The 27038-nt window shown below is 36.3% G+C and overlaps 1 protein-coding gene across 6 annotated transcripts in view; it reads left to right on the plus strand.

Moving 5' to 3' along the window:
- srpk2 (SRSF protein kinase 2) overlaps positions 1-26291 on the plus strand; it is a 141936-nt gene extending 115645 nt beyond the window's left edge. For 3 of the 6 annotated variants that reach the window (XM_052033949.1, XM_052033951.1, XM_052033950.1), the window contains 8 exons: positions 4163-4400; positions 4864-5346; positions 9264-9364; positions 10662-10769; positions 12264-12333; positions 15411-15503; positions 16063-16155; positions 22492-26291. In XM_052033949.1, the coding sequence (XP_051889909.1) occupies positions 4163-4400; positions 4864-5346; positions 9264-9364; positions 10662-10769; positions 12264-12333; positions 15411-15503; positions 16063-16155; positions 22492-22676 (1371 nt within the window). In that variant the 3' untranslated portion in view covers positions 22677-26291. The remainder of the gene's footprint in view (positions 1-4162; positions 4401-4863; positions 5347-9263; positions 9365-10661; positions 10770-12263; positions 12334-15410; positions 15504-16062; positions 16156-22491) is intronic. The other 3 variants (XM_052033952.1, XM_052033954.1, XM_052033953.1) reach the window with 2 other exon arrangements.
- Positions 26292-27038: the final 747 nt, after the last annotated feature.

Genomic DNA, 27038 nt, shown 5'->3' on the forward strand with positions numbered 1-27038 from the left:
AAGCATACAGTACATTGAAATTCATATTTTTTTTGTGCTCTAGAATGTTTCTAAACTATTCACTTTTCTGTTGAGCACACATAAAATCATTCTAACATTCTATCTGAAACATCATACCCACACAATGTAGCACATCCTTAGTATCTCAAGTATTCACCTAGAGAATGGATGTATCTGATGTGGAGCTTGAAGCTAGAAACCATAGGAAGTAGGAAGGAGTCCATTTGGCCCTTCAAGCCTGCTCCACCATTCACTAGGATAACAGCTGATTCAACATTGCTCAATTCTTTTTTTTCCTGCCCTTCCCTTACAACTCTAGATTCTCTTATTGCTTAGAAATTAATCTAAGCCTTAAAAATAAACAAGGATTCTACCCCTTCAGCTCTCTGTAGCAAGGAGTCCCAAAGACTGTCAATCTCAGTCCACTGAAAGAAGAAATGCTTAATCTTCTCATTCTTTCTTAGGCATGCCATCTGGTTCTGGACTCTCCCATGAGAGTAAACGTCCTTTCAGCATTATCAAGTCTCCTAAGAATCTTACATGTTTCAATAAGATTCCCACTCATTCTTCTAAACTCCAGTGAATTGAGTCCCAACCCGTTTAACCTTTGCTCAGTGGACAATCCTTATGCAGGATTATCCTAGTGAATCTTCCCTAAACTGCCTCTTTAAATCGGGAGACCAAAATTCATCACTGTACTTGAAACATGGTCTCGCTAGTACCTTACGCAGTTGCAGAAAGACTTCCCTACTTCTATTCTGCAGCATCCCCTTGTGCTGTAGCTTCCTGCAGTTTTTCTCTATTTAAATAGCATTCTGTTCCATTGTCCTTCGTAAGATGAACAACTTCACATTTCCCCATATCCTATTCTATTTGGCAACTTTTTGCCCACGCACATAAACAATCAATATCTCTCTAGCTGTATGTATCCTCCTCACAATGTGCTTCCCCACCTATTTTGATGTTCTCTGCAAATTTGGCTACCATACCATAAACTCTCCATGTATAAGTATGTAGTAAACTTATGGAATCCTTGTATTGATCCCTGTGATACCTCACTGGTTACAGATTGTTAGTCTGAAAATTATCCTCTTACATTTACTGCTTCCTGCCTGTTGGCCAATCCTCTTAGCATGCATTATATTTATCCCCTTACACCATGGGATCTTGTGACTTGATCTTTTGTGAGGAAACTTGTCACCAGTGCCTCTACTTCCTCAGGAGGCTAAAGAAATTTGGTTTGTCCCCTTTGACTCTCACCAACTTTTACTGATGCACCATAGAAAGTACCCTATCTGGATGTATCACGGCTTGGTACGGCAACTGCTCTGCCCAGGATCGCAAGAAACTGCAGAGAGTTGTGGACACAGCCCAGCGCATCACAGACACCAGCCTCCCCTCCTTGGACTCTGTCTTTACCTCTCGTTGCCTTGGTGAAGCAGCCAGCATAATCAAAGACCCCACCCACCTGGGACATTCTCTCTTCTCTCCTCTTCCATCGGGTAGAAGATACAGGAGCCTGAAGGCACGTACCACCAGACTTAAGGACAGCTTCTACCCCACTGTGATAAGACTATTTGAACGGTTCCCTTATACAATGAGATGGACTATAACCTCATGATCTACCTTATTGTGACCTTGCACCTTATTGCACTGCACTTTCTCTATAGCTGTGACACTTTACTCTGTACTGTTATTGTTTTTACCTGTACTACGTCAATGCACTCTGTACTAACTCAATGTAACTGCACTGTGTAATGAATTGACCTGTACGATAGGTTTGTAAGACAAGCTTTTCACTGTACCTTGGTACAAGTGACAATAATATACCAATACCAATACATGCCAAAGACAATACATCTATGGTTCCCCTTTTTCCACTCTGGTCGAGACTTCCTCAAAAACTAAAATAAATTTGTCAGGCACGATTTCCCCTTCATGAAACATGCTGACTCGGCTTGCTTAGATTATGGTTTTCTTGTGCTATTTCTTCCTTAATAATTGGTCATAACAAGTTTCCAACAAAAATGTTTGACTAATTGGATATAGTTACCCACTTTTTACCTCCGTCCCTTATAGAATAGGAATGTCATGTTGGCAGTTTTCCAATCCTCTGGTACAACTTCAGAATTTAAGAATTTTTGGAATTTTTTTACTAATGCATCCACTATCTTAAAAGCCACTTCTTTTTGGATTGAATGATGCAAGCAATGCAGGCTAGGGGACTCATGAGTCTGTCGACCTGTTAGCTGGTCTAATGCTATTTCTCTAATGATGGTTGTATTTAATTCTTCCCTAGCATTATTCATTATGTATGGGATGTTCATGGTAAAATAGATGAGATCACTACTGCAGATTGAGCCCTGAAGAAGGGTCTTGGCCCAAAACGTTGACTGTTCATTTCCCTCCATAAATGCTGCTTGACCTGCTGAGGTTCTCCAGCATTTTGTTCGTTGCTTGAGACTGCTACTAATTGAGGCAATCTGATACTGGACCAGAGGCAATGAATGTGAAGGATAGAGATGAAGTGGTTACACAACTCGTCTGTGAAAATGTTCAGAAAATTGTAGAACTACAGAGGCTTGTCAGTTCTATGAACAGAGATGTGGATGATGGAAATGTTAATACAAATTGCTGGATCTGCTTCATACATAGTTGTATACCTATAGACTTTTCAATCTGTAGGCAGACATCTTGTGTATTTGCACACTAGAAATCTTCTTGCAGGTGTTGAGATGCTCACTACTGAACAGTGTGAAGTCAGTAAAGATTAAATGTTCCATTGAAATTGAATTCCAAGCCAAACCTAATTTTGCACAGAGAAAATGCGTAAAATGAGAGAGTGGATGTAATGTCTGCACATGGATTGGAAATACTTTAACGTACAGTTATTTTGGTTTAATAAAAATACAATAGCATTTGACAAAATGGTATCACTTTTGATATCAGGAAAAGTTGTTTGAATGAAACTGGTTGAGTAAAGTTCCACCGAGCTAACTGAAGATAGTCAACAATAGGTTTCACACCTTGCACATTTCAAAAGCACTATTGTCAACTGATTTTATTCTGATTCAGAACATTGCTCACTCTTAACAACCAGTGTCCAACTATCTTATCTGGGTAGATGCAACTATATTAATTTAAAGAGCTCAGCAGTTTTTGGGTACTCAAAATTTGGGTGGTTCAAAATTAACATTAATTACAAACATTAATTGTTAATACCTATTTATCCATTATATTAAATACTCATACTGCAGAATCTACACTCTTATACCATGCTATTGGTTAGTTTTAGCATGGGCATCTCTGAATTACCACAGGATTCTAGGGATGCTGACTTTCAAATAATCAAATTGGTTGCATTCTTACCTCTGCAACAGAAGGTCGGATTTCATGTGTTTGAGTGTATCATCTAAACTGGCAATACCAAGAAAACACCCAAGTATTGGAATTCCTGAATTTTGGATGGGATGTTAGACTAAGAAAATGCATGCTTTCTTTCAGTGTTTGTAAAATATCATATTGTACTATTTGAGGAAAAAATGGGGGAAATTTTTTGTTGTCCTACAACAACATGATTAAATTTAATTATTTGGTCACTTGTGGGATCTTGTTTTGTGCAAATTAGTTTCCATGCTTCCCTGTTTTACTTCAGTGATAATACATCAAGAATGCATCAATGACATCTGAAAATTCTGAAAAGCATCATTTGTATAAAAGTTTTTGTATGTTATGGCTTAAGTGTAGCATTCAGGAGCAGCAAAACACTGATGTAATCAGTCAAACTGCACTTTTACAAACCAATAAATTTGTTTTGTTGACATCTCATGCTCCACTTACTACTGTATTGTCTTTACATCTCCATTAGCACTTCAAGGGAAATGATGAAGACAGATGATCATTCTCGGATTTCTCCTCTTATTGTCTTGCAGCCTTCTAGGCTGTAAACCTCACTGTATTTAATCTTCTGTCTTCAGTAGACTTTATAGAAGGAAGGCATCAGAGAGTGTGCAAAGATTTTCAGTAAAGATTGTTTTCAAATTTTGTTACATCAAACAAATCAAAGCTTTTTCCTGAAATATGTTCTTCCTCGGTGCTGGTATTTTTAATATGGTAATTTTCAATTCCTGTTTATTAATACACGATCTTTGAAATGTTTTAGGGAGGAAAGATGTCTAAAAACAAAAAGAAAAAGCTGAAAAAAAAGCAAAAGAGACAGGCAGAACTTCTGGAGAAACGTATGCAAGAGATAGAAGAGCTGGAGAAAGAGGCAGAGAGGAAGAAGATGGAAGAGATTTTAACAACTGTTACACCAAATGATCAAGAAGGAGAGAAGGTAGTTGAGCTGAAGGAAACAGTGATAGATCCTGAGGTAGATGTGGAGCAACGTAATGAATGCAGTAAGTGTTCCTAGAAAAGATTCTTCTCCAAAAAAAAAGAAATTATCCATAGCATTCCTAAACTTTGCCACTTTTTGTATTGACATTAAAGCACTGGAGGAACTTTCAAGTTTCTCATTTTTAAACTTCAGTGGTCAGTTTATGAATTTGTTTTAACCTCTTGTTTGTATTTCTAAAAAGTGATCTTGGATTAATTTTTCATGACTGATTTCACATTTACTGTTTTCACATTTCATATACATTTGTTATTTAACAGTACTTCTCTCCCACAAAATTGTTTTGAGGATAACCATTTTCTCCAATATTCCACTCATTCATTTTCATATTCCCTCATCTTTTCGAGGCCAGTTTGCTTGTATTACATGCCTTATTTATCTTGGGTTTTAATTGTTTCTGGATTTTCCTGCTTCGATCTATTTGTATGATTTGACATGAATAAGTTTATGTTTTATTAATTTACTAGATGAAGTTGATGATCAGGAAGAAAAAGAAGACACAGAGAAAGAAAATGTGGGAAAAGATGAAGTAGAAAATGTGGTTACCAGGACAGAGACGAAATGTGATGAATCGCTGAAAACAAATGGGCACATTGAAAATGGTCCATTTTTACTTGAGCCATTTTGTGATGAGGAAGAGGATGATGATGAGGAGGATGAGGATGATGATGAGTGTCCCAATGCAGAAGATAGTCCAGTTGATGGACCAAATGCTGAAAATTTAACTTACAATAATCCTTATGGACAGTTTAATGGTGATTTACAAAATGGACAGAATAAGAGTCCAGAGTCACAATTCTCTGAAATGTCTGAATCTGTATTTTCCAAGCTTTTAGAATCTGCAGCTTGTGGATCAGACGGGTCAACAGTGACTGAGCGTGAAGACAGTAGTCCATCACAAGATAGAAGTAGAACTGTATCTGCATCCAGTACCGGAGATGTGCCAAAATGTGAGTTTCCACATTATTTGTCTTTTCACAAAATGAATATAAAGGAATTAAAATTATATATCCTTAATCCATTCTGATGTCACTTTGAATTTGTTTTATATTTCTATTTATATGAATAGTTTAACAAGAAAAATTTAACAAATAACAGCAACAAACTGAAGAAGCATAGGTTTTGTGGACAGTGGTGATTTGACAGTGCTGAGCACTGGCCACAGAGAGAACTTTCCACAAAATTCACTTTTCACTTTTCACAAAACTTTCCATAAAAAGCAATCACTACGGCATTATCAAGTGGCTAATATTTTCAACCAATATCGGAGAAATATAACTTTATGTTCTAGGTAAAATATTTTTTCACATGGTAGTATAATTGCCAGAATTGTATCTGATTGTTGATTCCTGTAGCAAGCAACTTAAACATAGTAATAAGAACACCGCCATATTGAGGTGAAAGAATCTCTGTAAATTGCATGTGGCATTGTTTATAAGCCTTTGAATTTTCTTTTAAATGATACAGAACTTACTGATACATGATATTTCATGATATGACTTACTAGTTGGATTTTCTTCTTTCAGCTTCAATTTATTTGCACCCCACATTGCAGGCAATGTGAGAAGATAATGTCGTGCTGGAGACCTTGGCAAATGCCTGAATCAACACTATATCTCCATAGTCAATTAAAATTAAAGATTAAGCTGCATCCTGAATAATGAAGAATGAAATAGATGAGTTGGAGTCAAATTAGATACTGAAAGAGAAATGGAGGGAAAGTTTGATGGAGAAAAACACAGTTAAAAAGAAAATAATAAAAAAAAATTTTGTAATTTAAACAAAAACCCTGTTCGAACAACTTACTACCTGCAGGAATGAAACTATAGAGGTTGAATTACTCTTTTTCAGTGATTCTGAGGTTGAGTAGCTGTAAATCATGTCATCAGGTTCTTGTGACATGAAATGCCAACCAACTTTGGCAAGTTTCATTCATATTTATGAGACAAATCAACAGATTCCTGGTTGATCACAAGCAAATTTACGGCAAGATCCCATTTTTCACATGACCAAAAGTAGAGTAATGCAGATCCAACAACTTATGACTGTTATCTTTAAATTGCCTTGATAGCCAGTGAGACCCCATCCCTAGGCTGATCAGCTGTCAACGTTATCTTATGGCTAGCAGCTTTACAGAATACTGTGAAAGTATTACAGTCCATATCTCAGATTGATTTCTTAAAGTTCCTGCATTTCTTACTTTGTGTTTTGCTTGTCTTTGAAACACAGTCCTCCTAATCTTCTCTAAGTGAAATGTCTTAGAACAGTTCTTTGGTCAGTCCTAAATAGTTATTTGTCTTCTCCTGGGGGCGGAGGTGGGGGTATTGCCAACCATTTCATGAGCTTGCCTTGTTAATAAATGTCAAGTACTTCATAAACATTGAGATAATTTTCAAAATGATCATGCAAGGGAAGGCATCAGGGAATAAAACTCCATCGGGATGGTAATATGGCTTGCTGAGTTTGCTGTGGACCTGGTAGTAACCCCCAGAAACCTAGTACTTTGGCACACAGTTGAAGGAATGATCTTATTCTTTTGACCTACATGTTAAATGCTGGCCTAAAAAAAATTCCCAAAAATCCAAAGAATGGGAACTGTCCTCATAAAATTAAATATTTGTCGATGTCAAACACTTTAAACATCTGTAGAGCTGGAACATCAATCTTCTGCATTGTTTTAGAGTATTGCCAGAGTGATTACAGGCTTTCCCCACATTCTAAATAGTAATATTAGATCATCAATTTTGATTATTTGCTCACAGTGGTACAAACAAGTATGTCAATATCCTCTGTGTGGGATGTAGTAAATACTGTATATCAGTTTCTGCTCATGTAGATCAAAGTCAGTATGGGTTTCTTGCAAAGAAGTGAGAAGGAAATTTTTATGAGAGCAGGAATTCCCCATTACTGTATAGAACACCACTGTCACAGCAGTTAGAAGTTTGGGCTCAAGGGTGTGGCAGGGCAAGAGCCAGACCTCTGCACCACCAGTTGGATGGGAGATTGCATTAGAAGGGATTTTCATTCATAATTTTTCTTGCTTTTTGTTCTCATTGTTAAGATGTGGCCGGATGACTTCATTTGAATTCCTCATTTGTTCTTGGGTAGTTCTAAGGATGGAAATCTTTCACCCCACTAATTTATTGTCTGCTGCTGGGTGAAAGGAGCTTTAAAATATGCTGTGGTTAATTTTTTTAAACAGTAAGAATAGTTTTCAATGAAACTGAGTAAAAGACCATGCTTTAGCTGGAAAAAAATCAAAACCGTATGTTCATGGTAAATTCCAAAGCATTAAATAAAGGTTGAGTTTCAGAATTTCCGTGGTGATGGCAGAGGTTAGAAACGTGCTGCTGCCTCAGTATCCTTTTATCATTAATGGTGGATTGGCAGTTATTTCAATTAACAAATAAAGGAGCTTGCATTATTCAAAGTAGCATTTCTCCACTGTGTGCCCATTATCACATAGGGAGGCAGCTTCTCTGCAGAGATAGGCAGATGGTGTCTCTTGAATGTCCTGCCCTAAAAATGATTGCAATGTGGACATAGAGAGCAGTTGTTCACGTAGGATTATCCTTAAAGTGATACCAGCCCAATATTATATAATCCACATGTGTTACAGCTGCCAAACTTCCCATAGAAAACAAATCTTGTACCTTCTGAACATGGTTTTTAGTTGAGGTTATCATATACTTAATTGAAGGTTTTTGGCTTGTATTCACAACTTAAGCTAAAGGCCAGTGTCCCACTCCTGTGTAAATAATTATTTGGTCTGGCTTAACTTGGCTTCTTATTCAGAGTGGTTTGAGAGTTGCCAGCTACTTGAAGTGTAGGGCACCTTTTTGTTGGTATTTAAGTTGCCATGTGTGTCACTTAAGTGTCACTTCTATAACACGTATAGTGATTCTATGGGAACTTTATTTGTGGTGTTGAAGTTCAACCTAGGACAAGATTTCAAACAGTTACTGTTGGAAACCTTTTCTTGATAACTAGCCTTTCTTCTGGATTGTAATACTGTTTTAATATCAATAATTAATAGCTGACATATAAATTGATAATTTCCTCTGCAGGAGCAGTATGTTGGGCTTAATTTCACCATGATTCACCTTGGTTAGGTTGCCAAGATCTATTTTTCACAGACTTATCAATAAAGGTTTCTCATTTTTCAGAGTCTTGTGCAGTGCAGCTCCATCTATAGGGGATCTGTGGCTTCTGCGAGAAGGAAAGCATTTGGAAAACTCTTCAACTGAACAGACTGATGAATCCTTACTGAAGTAGACAGATTAAAGAAGGACTATTAGAATGGAAATTAAAAATGAGAAAATACCAATTACATTTAAGCCATTGTACAGGAAACAAAATGAAGATTCAGGGACACACAAGCATGGGACATAAGAAATAATAGAAGTAAAAAAAAAGTTAAATGAGGTCTGCAGCACTAATTGTCTTAGTCTTGAAAGTGTAGAATATTATTTTTTCAGTGCCAGAGCTGTTTTTCAGTAATTGATGTGATGGCTCCAAACTTTTTAATCTATTTCTGGTGCATGACTAATACATAATTACCGTGATCTCTGTGTTGATTCCACTTCATAGGCTGCATCATTGAAATCTATGGAAGAGTAGGTATCAATGACAGAAACGGACAGATTTCCACATTTAACTCTATGTCTAGATACCGGATCATAGTTTCTGTTTTACCCTGCGACCACAGCAAGTGCTGACAGCCTTGCTATAAATAGTACTCCAAAATCTGGGATGTTACGTGTGTATTTTCTTATTGTTCATACAGATAATTGCAGTTTGAACATTTCATGTGATGACCTTTTTTACCAGAGTAACTCTGAAGATCCTAATTATTTATGTTTTACAGTAAAAATTCGTGCAGCAGATTTGTTGGTAAATCCACTTGATCCAAGAAATGCAGAGAAAATCAGAGTTAAAATAGCTGACCTGGGAAATGCTTGCTGGGTTGTAAGTACATAATGCTTAACATTTATTAAAGTACTGTTCAGAAAATTCAGATTGGGTTTTATGATCACGTAATTGCAGATTCTATGAAATGACATTTTATAGAAATGTAATTAAACAAACTTATTCTAGTCCTGTTTTTCAATCAAATTGCCTGAGTTTAGAATTGAATTAGGGGCTGCTTAATGTACTGAGTAAGGATAGTGTTCTTTAATTTTAGCAATGTTAGCTCGAGTCCAGTTTAAGTTAAAGAGACCAAACTTGCTCAATTTAACTTGCTCAATTTAACTTGCTCATTACTGCCACTGGGGAGGAGGTACAGGAGCCTGAAGACCCACACTCAACAATTTAGGAGCAGCTTCTTTCTTTCCGTCATCAGATTTCTGAAAGGTCCATGAACCCATGAATACTACCTTGTTATTCCTTTTTGTTTTGCACTATTTATTTATTTTGTAATTTATAGTAATGTTATATCTTTGCACAGCACTGCTGCCGCAAAACAACAAATTTCATGTCAATAAGTCAGTGATAGTAAATCTGATTCTAAGCATAAAAATAAGCATATATTGGTATTAACCTGACCATACCAATCAGGCTCCAAAGAGAAAAGATTTATTCCTGTGTAGTTGGTTGATCATCTGAGGCCAAGCAACATTGTCATGCAGAGCACTGAAAGCAGCCACTTGCTACTGGCATTTAGTGCTAGAATTACAATCTCACAATATAGGTACCTCCCTGTATTTGCACAGTTCAAAAGAAATGGGAAGTAAAGATGCAATTTTCCAGTGTCTAATTGCTTCCAAGATGTTTTGAAAGGAGGTGAGCAAACGAAGTCAGTAAAATGAACACTGTTTCTGAAACTGAAATTGTTTTATCAATCTTAAAATGGCTTTGAAAGTGAACATTGACTGTAATTCTGCTAACCTGACTATGAATTTGTTTATTCTTTTAGCAAAATGATAAATTTGAAATATAGAAATAAGATCAAGTTAAAGTTATGTTTTAAGAGGTCAAACCAAATAATATGCTGGTTACATTAAAAAATTTGTTTTGAAAAGTTGAGTTAAAACTCTCAAAAGCTGTCTCCAAAATCTATGTGAATATGATTGGCTCAGATCTTTGCAGATTCATCATTCAATTGTTGCTGTGAATCAATCAATATTCTAATTGCTTTCCAATTTTGAATCCCTAATTTGATTTTTTTTTTCTGACCAGTTCATTTATCATGAATTTTGTAGGATTGAACAAACAATCTATAGTATATGTTTGTGCAAAAATTAACTTAAAAAATTAATTACAGCACAAGCATTTCACAGAAGATATCCAGACGCGACAATATCGATCAATAGAAGTTCTAATTGGTGCTGGGTACAGTACACCTGCTGATGTGTGGAGTACAGCTTGTATGGTAAGCTAAGTATTTTGAAATTTGTGATTTTTTTTCCAAAATTGCAAAAATCATTGCTTCTGCAAAACCATATTTATGTTAAATTTTGCTGCATTAATTTATGTGAATGATGTAACATTTAAATTCTTGGAGCTTACTATTTCAAGTTGTTGTTTTTCATAATTTGTTAAACTTGTATATTTCTTACCTTTTGTCCCTGGATTTTGTTGTTAATGGGGAAGTGGTAGCACTAGACCCTGACCTCAAGGAAAGCTTAGCCAGAAAGATCTAGCAGTTTTTATGGTGCGGATTTACCATTTTCTGATGTCAGTTGATGTTAGGGTCTGACATCGGGGATCTTTGGTGTTCACTAACAGTGATGCACATCTAACCTGAAGAATTTTCAAGGACAGCAAGGGAGTAAAACACAACTTTTAAGTAATATTTTAAATGCTTTATAGAGCAAAAATAAAGATTGAAAATTACATGTCATTAAGGTAGAAGCTGAAATATGCATACATTTTAAAAATATTTTTTAAATTCATTAAATTTTAACGTAAGTGATAGAATGACAATCCAGATATTCAGATTTAAGGATCAGAGATGTTATTAAATAGTGAACATGGATTAGTATGCTCTTAAAAACACTTGCACTTCATGTAACAAAAGAACATTTTCAGGGAATTTTCAAGAACTTTACAGCAAAAATGGTTTTTAAAAGTTGTTTCACTTCATCTTTGTCTGCTAATTACACAAAGTGGTATTCTCTGTGACAGAGCAATAAAACTGATAGCAACTTGAGAATTTCCAAATGTAATTGTGTATTCTGCAGAACTCACTGAAAGTCTTATGCGGTAATGACAGTGAACATTGATTGTTTCAGCTTCATTTCAATGGTAAAATCCAACCTTATGCATCAGGTTGGTTTAGTAGAGCTATGCTTCTTTCAGAGTCTAAAGATTGTGAGTTCAAGCCTTTACAAAGGCAAACCTAGGATGGCACATAAATATCAAAGTGGTGTTAACCAATAAAAGTTTTCTATCAGACCATTGTGTAAACCATTGAACAAATATATGAATAAAACGTTAATCCATAACATAATGTAGCAGAAATTTGCCAAATTATCTATTCTTTCTGTCTACCAAAACTAATAAGAACAGAGCAGCAGGTCATTCATTTCATTTACAGTGTGAGGGTTTTTTATTTGCATTGGCTGCCACTTTTACTTACTTAATAGTGTGACTGCATTTCAAAATCGGATGTGAAGTGCTTTTGAAAGCCCCAAGGACATGTTAAAGAGCAAAATAATTCTGTCTATTTGATCTTCCTTTAGCTGTAATGTCACACTGGACTTATTTGGCTACTTGCAGAAAAGAAAATGGTTATTAAGGCATTCATAAAGGGACATCAAATATTTTACTAAATATTTTAAAAGTATTTTACAAAATTAAAGTTGATAAATTATGTCTTTGATTGGTTATTGATTGTACCTGTTATATCTTTATCCCCCAAAAGGCCTTTGAACTTGCAACTGGAGATTATTTATTTGAACCTCATTCTGGTGAAGATTATTCCAGGGATGAAGGTGAGTAATATGCTCATTTGAAAAGTTTATATTAAACTTGTATGTTTTATTTTAATGCATTTCACTTTGAATGTTCTGGTCCAATGATCATTTCACTACCAAATAAAATTTCATTTTCTATTTCTCAACTTCATAATTTACTTTTCAGTTCTATACCTTTTTATTTCTGAGCTTTTATTTCAAACTCATTGATTTAATTTGTGACCAACAGCTGTAACCGTTACTGCGAGAATTTGTATTTTGGATTGTTATTTAAGATTTGTGGATTGATGAATGGTTGTTCCTGTGAATAATTAAATGATGATTATAGCTTATTCATTGATATACAGATATAAATGATTAAAGAGTAGTAATTTGATTTGCATTGAACACAATACTTAACAAATGAAGGATAAGAATGGTGAGGAAATAGATGACGACATAATTTCTTTGGAGTAACAAAAGCAGACATGCCCTCTTGAACTAATGTTTTTTTTTCTCAATTTTCAATAAAAAGATTATTGCTTCAGCTTTCACACACCAATAGGTATTGAGCTATTCAGTGTTTGTATAGGAGTGGGTGGAGGGCTTGTGGGCACATAGTCCACTAATAACTCCAACACAGGAACTTGTCATCCATGTCTGGTGTGTTTCCCATTGAATGTGTTACAATATCCCTCCATATCAGGGTATTGCCAGAGAGCTGGCAGATTGCTAACATGATGCCAATTGGAAAAGGGGGGTTGAATTAACAATCAGTAAGCTTAACATTGGTAAGAAACTCCTTACTTAAAAGATGTTACAGAAAAATCAGTGGTGATTTCAAAAGAGAAGGCCATGCTTGACCAAGCTTATTCAAGAGTTAAGAGACAAAATATAAGAGTAAAGTGGTGGTAGTAATTTATGAATTTTTAGTAAATTCATGATTGCATCAGCAGGTATAGTGACAGAGGATAGGTAATAGCAAGCTGGCTGCATAGCAGAAATCAATAAATGTTGACAGTAATTACTAAAACTGGCAGAACATGGGAAATGGTATTCAACGAGGCTTAGTGCTGGGATGACTGTTCTTCACCATTTACATAAATAATACTTGGGAATCAGAAGTCCAATTTAAGGATTTGTGGAGAACAAATTAGTTCATTCAGGAACTGTGACAGAGTATATTGGCAATTATAAATATTAATAGTTGGCAAATAAATTTCAGAATAGATATCTGTGAGATAAGTGAGTGCAGATTTCCTCAAACAACACTGGTAGCAGAGTCTTTGAACATTTTTAAAGCAGAGTTTGATGCATTTTTTATAAGGATTACGGTCACCTTAGGAAGACGGGAAAGTGGATTTGAAGTTGCAGTCAGATCAGCCATGATCTTATTGAATGGCAGAGTGGGCGACAGGGCTGAGTCATCTGCTCCTGCCCCTAATTTGTATGTTTGATTGTATGTTCATTTGTAAAACTACAAAAGCAATCCAAGGTCTTGAGTTCACCTCCAGAGGGGTGGAGTCGAAAAATAAAGTTATGTGAGGTGGTATTGCACTCAGTTCATCAAAGGAGTACTGAACACAATTCTGTCTTCTATTATAAATTGGTGTGAGAAAGGACACACCCAGGTATGGTGATATAAGAATTTGGTACATTACCTGAGAGTTGTGATTCCATGTGTATGACTTTATCAGTTTTTTGCGTGACTTGTACCAAAACCGGGAAAGTTGTTTCAAAGACAAGACCCTGGATATTATGAAGAGGATTTTAGAGTTGATTGAGCTGGAACTAATTTTGTCATGTTCACTGCCTTTGTCGATTCTGGGTGGTTTATCCAATGTTATTCTTATTAATGTTGTTTGTTCATTGGTATTTGATTTTACTCCCATCAGTTCCCTAGGATTTTGATCTTCCACTTTTAAAGGCTTGCCAGGGCATTTTATAACTCGTATATGGGATGGGGATATCAATAGTTGAGACAGCATTTATTATTCAGCCTTAAATTTGTTCTTTGAACTGAGTAGCTTGGTCAACCATTTCAGAGAGCTATTAAAAGTCAATCACATTGCTGTAGTTCTGGATGGGTCAGACAGGATAGGGAAGGCAGGTTTCCTTCCCTAAAGAACATCAGTAAATTAGATAGATGTTATGACAATCCAGTAGTTAAGTGGTCACCAAATATCATACCAGTGCTTTTCAGTACAGTGTGATGGAACTCTGGTTCATGACTTGATCTCTGGATTAATAGTAACATATTAACAAAGGATACCCTATTCCAATTTAAAATTATTTAAGTTTTGAGAGGTCAGATGTCAAGATGATGCTGTTAACTGTGGGGAGGACAAAATTAATGACTAAAATATAAGGTAGACACTTAAAAATCTATTGGGGAATTCATGAAAGTTCATTGCACAGTGGTTATAAATACCATAGCCATGTTTTAGGAAAAGCTTATACAAATAGGAAATTTAAATAGCAAAATATTTGCATTGGGTGAAGAGGAGTGGGAGACTTGTGTTGGGAGTAAACTCTGTGCAGACAAGAATATTTTCTGTATATTCCAATTAGGGTGAACTTCTTTAAAAGATGAGTCTCATAGAAATGCATAACCTTTCCCTTAAAATAATCAAAGAAAGCCTAGCATACAATTACACATTTGAACAAGTTGTTTTGATGGTGATTTTTAAAGCAATCTTTCTTTGCTGGCAATGTAAATTTACATTTGAATATTGGAAATACTTCTGCTACCTTAAGCACACTTTGTCTGCTTGATTTAGTAGCATTTTGTTTAAAATTTTGAATATTTGACTTGATTTTGTTCTGGGTGATGTAGATTATCACCTCTGTGTTCCAGCCTTTTCTTTTCCATGTCTATTTGCTTGTAGACTCCCTTGCAGTAGCACCATGGACATAATGTTCTGTAACTTTTACAGCAAATCTTGATGCTGCATCCAACTCTAACATAGAAACCTCTGCATGGGATTGCTGCAAACATAAGTGGTTAGATCTGTTTTTCAAATTTACTAATTCTAGTTTCTTTTCCTCTCTTTATGTCCCACCCTTTTTCTTCCCTGCCTTACCCACTCCTGGTTCCCTTTTTCTCTTCCTCATAGACCACATAGCACACATCATAGAGCTGCTAGGCAATATCCCAAGACACTTTGCTCTTTCTGGGAAATATTCTCGGGAATTCTTCAATCGCAGAGGTAGTACCTCTTCTCTTTGAAAGGTCCTGTAACGCAGACAGAAGTGGAGAGAGTTTTCCATGGCTACTGAATAATATGTATTCTCCAGCCTGCTAAGTAAAACAGATGTCTGCTATGAACAGCAGGAGTACCATGAATTAAATTTTCTTCCATTGAAAACAGACACAGGCTGGATATTTCCTAATTTGTGATCTGCTTCAATGACAGAATGTACATAATGATATGAATGATAGGAGCAGACATGGCTAAATGAGATGAATAGTGATTCGTAATGCTGCCTCATTTTAAAAATAAATCTTGCCAAATTCCTTTGAATTTAAGTATTTTTATTAAAATACATTACTTATCAGCATTTTTTAGAAATGCTGAATTCCAAAAAGAGGAAATGAAAACAAAAATGCATTTAAAAGTTTCATATTCATGGGAGCCCGAGTTATTATGGGGCTGTTTCAGTGTCAAGGAGGAAACACTCTTGTCTGTACCAGGACTAGTATCACATGATGCATGCATTGTACTGATTAAACTGTTTTTGTTTTGCTGGCAATATTCTTCAATACAGATCACATAGCTTTGATCATTGAACTGCTGGGGAAAATCCCTCGAAAGTTCGCAATGTCTGGAAAATATTCCAAGGAGTTTTTCACCAAAAAAGGTAACAATAGTTATGAAGCGATGACTCAAGTACATTTAATGTTTAGAGGTAATTTGCTTGGGAGAATATAAAATTGTCCTTGTCAATTTTTGGTCACATATATTAGTTATGATTAATGTCAGAGGAAAAAAAGTATTCTACAAGAAACTGATGGATGCTAATCATGATGCTGAATTATTCCACATTTCTTTGAGAGTCGCACAAGAATTGAATAATTGAGTCAGTATGCCTTTCAGACTATTATTTTTCAGTTTCAGTACACTGGCTTTTCTTGTCTTGGTGTTAAATCAAACTCATTGAAAACTTTCTAGAAATGGATAGGCATTATTAGTATATTTACATGCAAGGGTGGTCAGTTTTCCCACTAAATTTTAAGTATAAATCAGATGGACGTTGCAAGAATGCCTTGAAATTAAAATCAGAGTAATTAGGTTATAAATGTTTAGAAAAAGTGGCTATTGAGAAATTATAATACAGCATTTTTATCTTGCTGAAACCTGTACTTGGCCTTAATATAGTTTTGGAAGTCTCTGTTATAAGATGTATGTTGCAATGTTTACTGTGAGTCCATTCAAAAATAAATGATGTAAGATTTTAATGAAGTTCTTTTATTATATATTATTATAACATATTTATTACATGTTTAACCTACAAGTATAAGTTGACCTATATACAATTGATTATATATTTAATAAGTAAAACTTATGGCAGTTTTTAAAGTAATCAGAATAAGAAAGAACTTGTCAATTGAATTTAAGCAAGAGTGTTATGTTTTGCTATCCGTGGTACAGTTTTCCATTAGCCCTGAGGAATGTTCTATCATATTATGAACACCTGAAAGCTGCTAGAAATTTGAAAGAGCAATGGAATGCTGTAAATATTCAGCAGCTCAGGCACTATCTCTGGAGACAGAAATAGAATTAACTTTTCAGGTTAGTGACTCTTCAGGACAACTGGAAAAATGAGAAAACAAGTTGTTCTAGTTTGCAGGAAGGAGGAGGTTGGAAAGAACAAAGTTGTCCCGCTGGATGTCCTATGTTCTGCCAGCAGGTTTTGTTTTTCCAGCCTGACCTGCTGAGCATGTCCAACAGACTTGCTTCTCACAACACTTAACATGTGTTTGTATTATCACATTCTAACTGCTGCTATTAATTCATTGACTATTACTTACCCCATAGGTACACTCGCCCTGTTCCCTTTATCCAATCTATCATCTACCCACCTCCTCTGCGACTTGAAATTAACTTGTTAAACTTCTTCACAGTTCTGACAAAGGGCTTTTGATCTGAAATGTTAACTCAGTTTCTCTATGTAGATGTTGCCTGACCTGCTGAGTGTTTCAAGTATTTTCTGTTTTTATTTCATATTATGAGCATCTGCACTTTTTTTGATTTACACTTCACAATTTAATTTATGCACCTTCAGACATAAAATTTAAATAAGATGCAAAATATTTCCAGAACTTTGAGCAGGATTGTTTTAAGTTTAGTATAAAATTGGCATTACTGTCCTTTTGAGCGAGTTAAACAACTTGTTGAATATGAAGCTTCTAATGAGAAAGGGCATTTATTCCTTTAGCTGGTTTCTTTTATGATCCCTGCACAGATATCTCAGTTGTGGATTTGTTCACCTTAGTTAAGCTCTTTGGATTTTCTTTCTTTGAGGCAAACCTTTGCTTCTTTCTCTATACCAGGAATTTTATTTGGCTATAATAGGGTTGCATTGGAGGCACCCCAAAAGATATTCACTCGGCTAAATCTGGGATGAGAGGGTTGTCCCATTCCAAGTGGCCAAAGAAATTAGATCTATATTCTTGGTAGTTTAGAAGAATGAGGGGTTGATCTTATTGAAGCATATAAGATCTGTAGGGTGCATGACAGAGTGGATGTCAAGATGTTTCTATTAGTGAGCAAATCTTGAACAAAAGGGCAAGATTGGAGGGTCATTTAAAATAGAGGTGATTAGGAATTTCTGGCAATAGATGGCTGGAGATTGTGGCGGCTGTAACATTGGGGTATTGAAAGAAGAGGTAGGTGCAGTTTTGCAAGATTGGGGAATCGAGGGCAATGGGAAACTGTCACAGAAGAAGAAGTGAGGCCTGGGACAGATCAGCCATGATCATATTGAATGGCAGGACAGGTTTAAGGGGCTGAATGGCCTACTCTTATTTTCTTATGTTCTAACCATTTTAATTTAGTCGGCAGATGTTCTAAAAGTTTAAAAGACCCAAATATTGCTACTGTAGGGAATTGCTTTGTACCATAACCAGAAAAGAAGGCATGACAATGAATTAAGTCCATCTCAGGTTTAAAAATACCTGACTGAAAATAAAGTGGGCCACTGACATTAAAAATATTTTTATTGCAAACCTATTTTGGTTTCAATATAAAATCTCCAAAAATAGTATGCAACCAACCTGCAGGCAGACAGATTAGGGCACATTTTTTTAAAAATGCAATTTCCTTCTGGCAGTTACTGTGCTAAAAGAGTGCCTTAGTGATTGTATATAAATTGAATGATTCTGAGCAATGGATTTGAAGACTTCCATGTCATGGACTTTAATGACTTCTACTTTTGTGTGGCCAGACATTCCATCTTTAAATTCTATAGAATTCCATGTTCTTAGACTTTTAACTTGTGGATCAACAGGGAAATAATAAATTGAAGTATTTTGGTTTAAGGTAAATTCTTCTACAGTGATTGAGGGTAGGAGAGGGAAAACTGCTCCCATTCCTATAAAGAGGGGGGTCAAACAAGGTGACCCACTTTCTCATATCTTGTTTAATTGCATGATGGACATCTTTAAAAAAACTCAGCTTTCAACATGTCAAACTTTTGCAGATCTCATAGACCTTTATTATCCTGCCCAAAAAAACCCCAATAAGTTCTATGTAATCTTTTGACAAGAAAGTGTGAAAAGCTAGTTATCAGACTGTACTATGAAATTATTTTGTACTAAACATCAAAGAATGATGAGGGGCAAGTGAGTTTTCACTTTCTGGGTTGATGTGACCTTATCCATGAAATATCTGGTAATGCAACATTTTTCAGTGGTCAGCCACATAATCTTGTTACTGTAATGTGTTCACTGAAATTAACTAAAATCATCTGGTGTTTTCCTCACCTAGAGGTAACAAAGAAATAAAAGAAATGCATCAGATCTTATTCTGGAAATCTTAAAGTGCCTTGCACGTGTTTCAGCAACAAAATAGGCTGATAGTAACCCAAAACGTCAGCTGGTGCAAGCTTATTTTGTAATAGACTTTTGCTGCCTGCCAAACTGGTAAAGGTAGAAAAAAAGCTGTCTGTGGATATTGCCTAAACAGGTGTCAGACCTTTTCCATGGTAAATAAATGGTGGTGTACCAATTCAATTAGTGCAGAACTTTGGGCAGCCATGTTTGGAAGAGATAATCAGAGTTATAGAACACAGAAACAAGACCCTTCACCCCACCATGTCCATGCCAACTAGTTAATCTGTTCCTCAATCCCTTTATGATCAACAACAAATGTCCCAATTTACAGTCTCTCTCTTGCCACCTCCATCCCTCTTATAATCAATTCCATCCTTTTCCAGGAATGATTTGATAGCCACTGAGCACCATGCAGTGACTCAAAGTTAGAATCCACTTCAGTGGTGAGCTGCTGGGAGTGACTGGCTGACATTTGAAACTTGTCAATGTTGCCCGAGACCTGAATTAACTTGTGGTATACTCAGTCAGGTGGAGGAGTTGTTAATCTCTGAACATTCGACTCAAATCAGTTTCAAGACCATTCATGCTAAACATACATGTATAGCATCAGTTGTGCTTTGCATGCCATATTTGGCTACATTGGATTTCAGAAGTGAAACAATGGAAAGATAGTAAATCAAATCATTAAAAGTGCTCAGGATATATAGTCTTTGCAAACATTTATTTCCTTAATTCATAATGGGAGGCATGACACCAGGAATGTTCGTTAGCCCAGCATTTGTGAAGGGAAAATGTTCAACAATAACTTATAGAGCTCATCTTAATACCACAGAGGCTGTAGAAATTGTTGGCCAGGATTTAGCAACAGTAGGTCATTCATCAGTAATCCATTGAAATTCTTGGGAGGTGCTAAACTGGTGGGCCAAGGTTGTAAGTAAAATTAATGTGGACTCTTTAAAAGGCATTTGGTGCAGTGATGCATCAGAGACTTGGAGAAGCTTGGTGTGAATACAGTTAACAACCAAAAAGCTGGTTCTCTGCAGCTTCTAATGTGATCTCCATGCACGTATCCTGATGTCATGGGCTGCTTCCTTTAAAGAGCTGGACTTGTCTTGAAGATTCCCACTGATGATTGGAAAGCCTATAGTAAAGCAGTTAGTATGGCAAGGCTGCAAGAGCAGCAAAGGGAAGCTGAACAGACTCAGTCTGTGTTCACCTGGGCTGTACATGTAACTAGGCTCTTCTAAACAAGCCTGACTGGTGAGGGTAAAATTAGTGAGTCTGTAGATCAGATTTTTTCTTGGGCAAGACCTTTGGCAAACACAGTTGATGCTGTTTTATGAAATTAAGACTTGATTAATGCTTTAGATATGGAGTTTATAAAATGCAAATGATCAGATACACTTAAAACATTTTGATTGTTGAGGTACGGAGCAATGATGATGCTGCATCATAAAAACTGACTGATACAAAATGGAGACACGAGACTGCAGGTGCTGGAATCTGGGGTAACGAACAATCTGATCCAATTGTATGTTCTATATTGTAATGGAATGTCACTTGCCTCCTTTTGATTAAATATTGACTAGAATCTATAATATTCCAATTGTACATTGCTGTAGAAGGACTAGGTTTTCTATTATGGGTACCATAGCTTTCTGCATATATATCCACAGAAACTTCAGTGTCACTGTAATTCACTCAATGTTACTTCAAGAGAAGAAAATGGAATTGGATCTGAAATTATTATATTGAGAGTTGAATATTGTATGAACTGTCTTGTAGATTACAATGAATGAAAGGTGAGGTAATTTTGGAGGTCTAATAAGGGTAGAACATTCCCCAGAGCCCTACCTTTATGGTGTATGTTGAGAAATGGAGGGACAAGTCTACAGATCCCTAAAAATTTCAATACAGGTAGATAAGGTGATGAAGGCATAGGGGATACTGGGCTTCATTAGCTGTGAGAGAGAATATAAGACCGTGGAGGGTCACCGTGCAATTTAATAAAACATTGGTTAGACCACAACTAGTGTATTGGTCTGACACAATGGGAACAACATGATTGCATTGGAAAGGGTGCAGAGGAGATTTACTACTATGTTGCCTTGGGATGGGATGTTTCAGTTATGAGGAGACATTGGGTAGGCTGGGTTTGTTTTACTTGGAGTAGAAGAGGCTGGGGGGAGCTGGCTGGAGGTATACAAAATAATGAGGGGCATAGATAAGATGGATAATGAAATATTCTCCCTTATAAGCAAGGTGCCTAAAACCAGAGGGCATGGATTTAATATGAGGAGTAAGAGGGTTATAAGAAATTGGGGACTTTTTTTCCCCACCCAGAGGGTGGTTGCAATCCAGAATGCATTACCTGAGAAGGTGGTAGAGGCAGGTACTCTCACAACATTTAAAAAGCATCTGCACAAGCACTTGAATTGCCATGGCATAGAAAGCTACAGATCTAATGCTGGTAAATAGTATTAGTGTAGACGAGTGCTTGTTGGTTGGCATGTACATGATGGTCCAAAGGAGCTGTCTCTGTGCTGTATGACTGATTCTGAAATGGTTTTGAACAAAAGTGATGAATTGATTTTTAGAAAAAGATGTGACCTCTGTAAGTGGTTTTAAAAATTGGTTTCAGCTGAATATGTGAGAATGTTTTTCATCTCTACATTGTGCTTTGGATATACATTCTTCAAAGAGTAGTTAAACTACTCTATGCTCAAGCATTTTACTTCTTAGTGTACAGAGCAGTGAGACAATCCTTAATGCTAATTTAAGTGAGTGAGTTAGATGAAGAAGCAAGTATGGTGTAGAAAAGGGTAATTAAAGGGTATTAATGATCAATTTTCCATAAAAGTGTTGCCATAACAGTCAAGTTGACTTCAGGAAAACCAACTGAGGAGCTTGGTTTATGGTGCGCTCATTCCTTTTGTTTCAAAGCAAAAGTTGAGCACCCCATAAAGGCTTTACTATTTTCTATCCTATATTTTATTTATGCTAGAGGTGTCAGCTTATGGAAACTGCCTATATGTTGAAAGCAAAACCAAGACATTTTATTCTTTCAGGATTTGTTCTTTCCCCTAAATGATTTTTAATGAACTCCTGTCAATTTTACTGAACATTTATTATTTTGTGCACAGGAGAACTACGACATATTACAAAACTAAAACCCTGGAGCCTGTTTGATGTACTTATTGAGAAATATGGATGGCCTCATGAAGAAGCTGTGCAGTTCACTGACTTCTTGCTGCCCATGCTAGAAATGGTTCCTGAGAAGCGAGCTTCTGCAGCAGAATGCCTCAGACACCCCTGGCTAGGCTCTTAGCAGCATTCACCAACATTCCTGAGAGACGACGATGTTTATCACGGACCCAGCAAAGTGGCAAACTCTCAAGCATCAAGGGTGTAAATCCAAGCCTCCAAGATCAGGCCATTTTTCACTCAAGTACGGTTAATGTTTGAACTTCTGCTTTTGTGCACTGTGTTTTTGGGAAGGGTAGTTTTTGTCTTTAGCAAGAGGTAGCTAACTCTGCTGAAAACACTTAACGTCTTGATGCTTTGTTTCTTGTGTCGCCTGACCATCTCGTGTTAAATTTCCTAACTGAAGGTAATAAGAATTTTTTTTCATGCGTTTGGATATTTTTTGTACTTATTTATGAAAATTGTTTTAGCTGATGAGTATTAATATTGAATGACAAGGTAAAGGCGAGATGCTACTATATAAGGTAAGGAAGTAGCTGAGATATTGCAAAGAGCTGTACAATTGTATCCAATAGGAAAGAAGCATTATTCTTGTAAAATCTGTAGATTTTCCTGTAAAATATCTTTCCATATAATACAGAAATGGGACTTAACCTATAATATTTTCATGAATGCCTTGTGCTGAGAGAATGCATGTTTTGGAGCTTATTTACTTACAAATGAGGCTGTATAAATTTTACATTTGTTGGCTCAGAGTTAAATATTGTGTTTCTGGGTACTGTGTGTTCATTAATGCCTTGTAAGTAATTTTGCAATCCCACCATATTTTCAAAAATACATTAGTCCTATTACAGTCCTTCAAAGGAGACAAATTGCTTGGTTGCATTGCCCGTATTGTTGTCACTGCAATAATCCTTTAATTATCTGTCATTATTTAAGAATCCCAGAAGAATGGGTCCTCCACAAAGTTTTATCTTTTTTATTTAATTTCTTACTGTGCTTCAGCATTGTAAGGTATATATCCAAGGAAAAGATTTGTGATCTCCTGTACTAAAGCTGCAAAAGGAACTAAAAGGAAAACATGATTTTTCTATGTGCAGATTTTAATATTTTGTCACAAAAATTATGTTAAAATGTTTTGCTGTCAATACAGAAATGATACTAATTGATATGAAAATAAAAGTGAACATGTTAAAACTTGTTTAAGATAGCCTGCTGTATAGCAAACCCTACAGATTTGCATAAAAGGAAAGTTGATCTTGGTCTGTTTACAGCTTTGCTTTCTCAGCATCAGACAGTGGCACAACAAATTGCACTGGTCTTTGTAGCTTTTTCAGGGATTAACAATGTAAATAGGGATTTTTTAAAAAATCATCCATGGAAGCATTGAATTCTTGAAATGTTAGTTTTAAGTATTTGAGTTGCTGTGTGTAATGAAAGATTTATTAGATAGCAAATGTTGTGGTCAAATGCAATTCTGGCATGTTCTTTCTCATCAGTAGTGAGATTTTCTACTTGTCGGGTCTTCAAGTGTGCACTAACCTCTAAACAGTCAATGATGTGAAAGTAAACTGACTAGTTTTATTCCAATTGTCCACTTTAATTATGGTGCCACTATTTCTAAATCTACCACTTGCTGGTTTATCCATCTGCCTTTGCAATAACTAGATTGTGGATAAATAATTCTGGTATTGTAACAATAGCAATTGTTTGAGGTGCTTGTGACTGTCTAATTAAACTGTTTTGTTTCCACAAGTCGTGTTGCTCATTGGAATGGCAATGCCAAGATAACTTACAATAATAAATTACTTAGTTGCACATAGAATGTTATATGTATTATTCTGGAATAATATTTAAATGCAAAATGTATACAGCCTTGTTGACATTCAAACTAATAATGGCTTCATTTGGTTTGTCTCAAGTAATTATCTCATCATCCAAAAGGGAAAAACACATTTGGAAATAAGTCTGCTGTTTTATAATTTTTGACTCTCTTCTGTAATTAATTACAGCCTCATTTGTTTTTTTCCCATTTTTATTCTTGTCATCAGCATAGGCTCTTTGCCAGCTCTCTTCACTGTTTGTAATAGGGTGTTTCTGGGCTTCTGATGACCTGTTCTCTGCTCTTGGTTAAGAAGGCAGACATTGTTTAACTCACCCATTTATCGTAAAGCTGAAAATTCTTCAGATATTCCATGTGTGCCAAGTTCCCTGTTACTGGGCTTCTGGGTTACTGTTTAATGAACCACAATTTCCCCCAGTATTGTCCTTACCTTCCTGCTTGCTGCCCTAACCTAAACCAGACTTTGCAGTTTTGGTGACCTTCTGATGCTATATTTTTCTATTACCCACTTATCTGCAATTTCATCCTGATTTACCACAAACCCTTTCGTATCTTGGTCAATTACAAACTTGATTATTTTAATCTTGCTCTCACTGGCTTCCCATCATCATAAAATGAGCATGGGAAGCCAGTGAGAGTAGGATTAAAATACCTCCATTTAATTTTGCACAAGCCCTTCTTGTTCATCACAGTTCGATGCCCTAACCTAAATTTTGTTTACCAGCATCTTCGGAGTTAAAACTTTAATGATTAATGTTCTTTGGTATCTGCTCCCTCATACACATTTTGAAACAAGCAGCAGGTTGTTTCAAAACTACAAAACACTTTCAAAAAAAGCAAAAACTGCAGATGCTTTTTAAACAGATGTCTGAAACACCAGCAGGTTAAGTAACAGCTGTAGAAAAGAGAGCTAAGAAGACTGAGATAGAGTTAACATTTCACAGAGATGACACAGCTTCTTCCTTCTCTCTACTTGTTATTGGGTTTGCTCAATTTTTGGATTACAATACTAATATTATGCACAGCTTTATTATTATTCCATTAAAATAAGTTCATTTAACCATGGAACTGCATTATCAGAATTTTATACTGATGGAACAAAAACCTTTTAGTGATGCAAATTCTTGGTTGGCCTTTGTTTGTTACGACTATTTTGGTAAGACTAAAATTCTATTTTTGGAACAGCCAGTTATTTAACAGAATGTTCTGAGGATCTTAGGAAATTATCACATTAATATATTGAGAGCTGTCTGGTCGCTCTCATTCTACCTTTCGTAAACTTGGCCATCCAAAATTCTGCTGCTTGAAGTCCCATTCACCTTTCTTTATTGCTTAATCAAGAGCCATGAGCCAGCAATCTTAAAACTTGCATATTTTTACGGTCCTTCATAGTTATGCTCCCTCTCTTTCCCGAATGTCTTTTATCATCTTGAGTTAGTTGGGATCTTCTGTTTCTGGGGTCTTAAGCATACCCAAATGTAATTGCTCTACAATGGATAGCTGACCCTTAAGCCCTCCATAAAAGCACCCTCTTTGATCAAGCTTTTGGTTTTGTACCCTATTATCACCTTTTGTACACTATTGACTGCTCAATATAACAAGCATTTTTGTGTCTAGCATTCTCCTGAAAGTCCCTCAGAATTGCACTGAATTTTATTGAGGTTGAGTGAATGGATTTAACTACTGTGATCTAATCACTCATTATTGTGCCCTAGAAGAAAGAGTAAATAGTTTTAATTTTACGAGGGGAAAGGATCTATAAAATGTAATCAGCCTAAAAGAAAGTCACACAAAGAAAAGGGAGGACATTGACAGTAAGAAAGCAAGAGCAGACTGAAAAGGATGTTGGAAAAACTCAGTCAAGACAAGAGGTACAAACTGGCATTTCAGGTTGAGACCCTGAATCACAACTAAGAGGGAAGTGGAAAGATTGCCAATATATAGCGGCATGGGTGGAACCAAATTGGAGGGGGTTGATGGGCAGATGGTACCAGGTGGGTGGGACAGAGGCTGGAAGGTGATGGGTGGAACCAGATGAGGATGGGATGGGATGGGAAAGGTGAACAAACACAAAAAACTAAGTGCACTGGTGAATGTGGGGGTGGGGGCACAGGGGGGAGAGAAAATACCAGGGGTGTGAATTTTCCAAATTTAGGTAACCCATTGTTCATGATATTCTCAAGATATTCTTCCAATTTGCATTTGATCTCTCCATAGCAACAGAGAAGGCTGAGGCGAGAGTGGGAAGGAGACTTAAAATGACATTAAACCAGAAGCTCAAGATGGCCATTGTAGATAAGAGCATAGGTGATCTACAGAACAATAGCCTAGTCTACATCTGTGTAGAGGAGCACATTGTGAGCATTCAATGGAGTAGACCAGGTGGAAGAGGTGTAGATGAACATCTACCCCACTTGGAAGTGGTAGTGATGGTTAGGATCTTGGATGGTGCTGAGGGAGGAGGTAGCAGGCGAGTGGGAAGAATGGGTGAACCAGGGAATCATGAAGAGATGATTCCTGCAGACAGCAGAAGGGGGAGTGGAGTGGGGAGGAGGTAAGGGGAAGGGGTCTTTGGTGGTGGGATCACTTTGGAACCGGCAGAAATGGCGAAGGATGACGTGTTGATTGTGGAGGCTGGTGATT

The sequence above is a fragment of the Pristis pectinata genome, chromosome 19 (assembly GCF_009764475.1).
Source record: "Pristis pectinata isolate sPriPec2 chromosome 19, sPriPec2.1.pri, whole genome shotgun sequence".
NCBI classification, from domain to species: Eukaryota; Metazoa; Chordata; class Chondrichthyes; order Rhinopristiformes; family Pristidae; genus Pristis; species Pristis pectinata.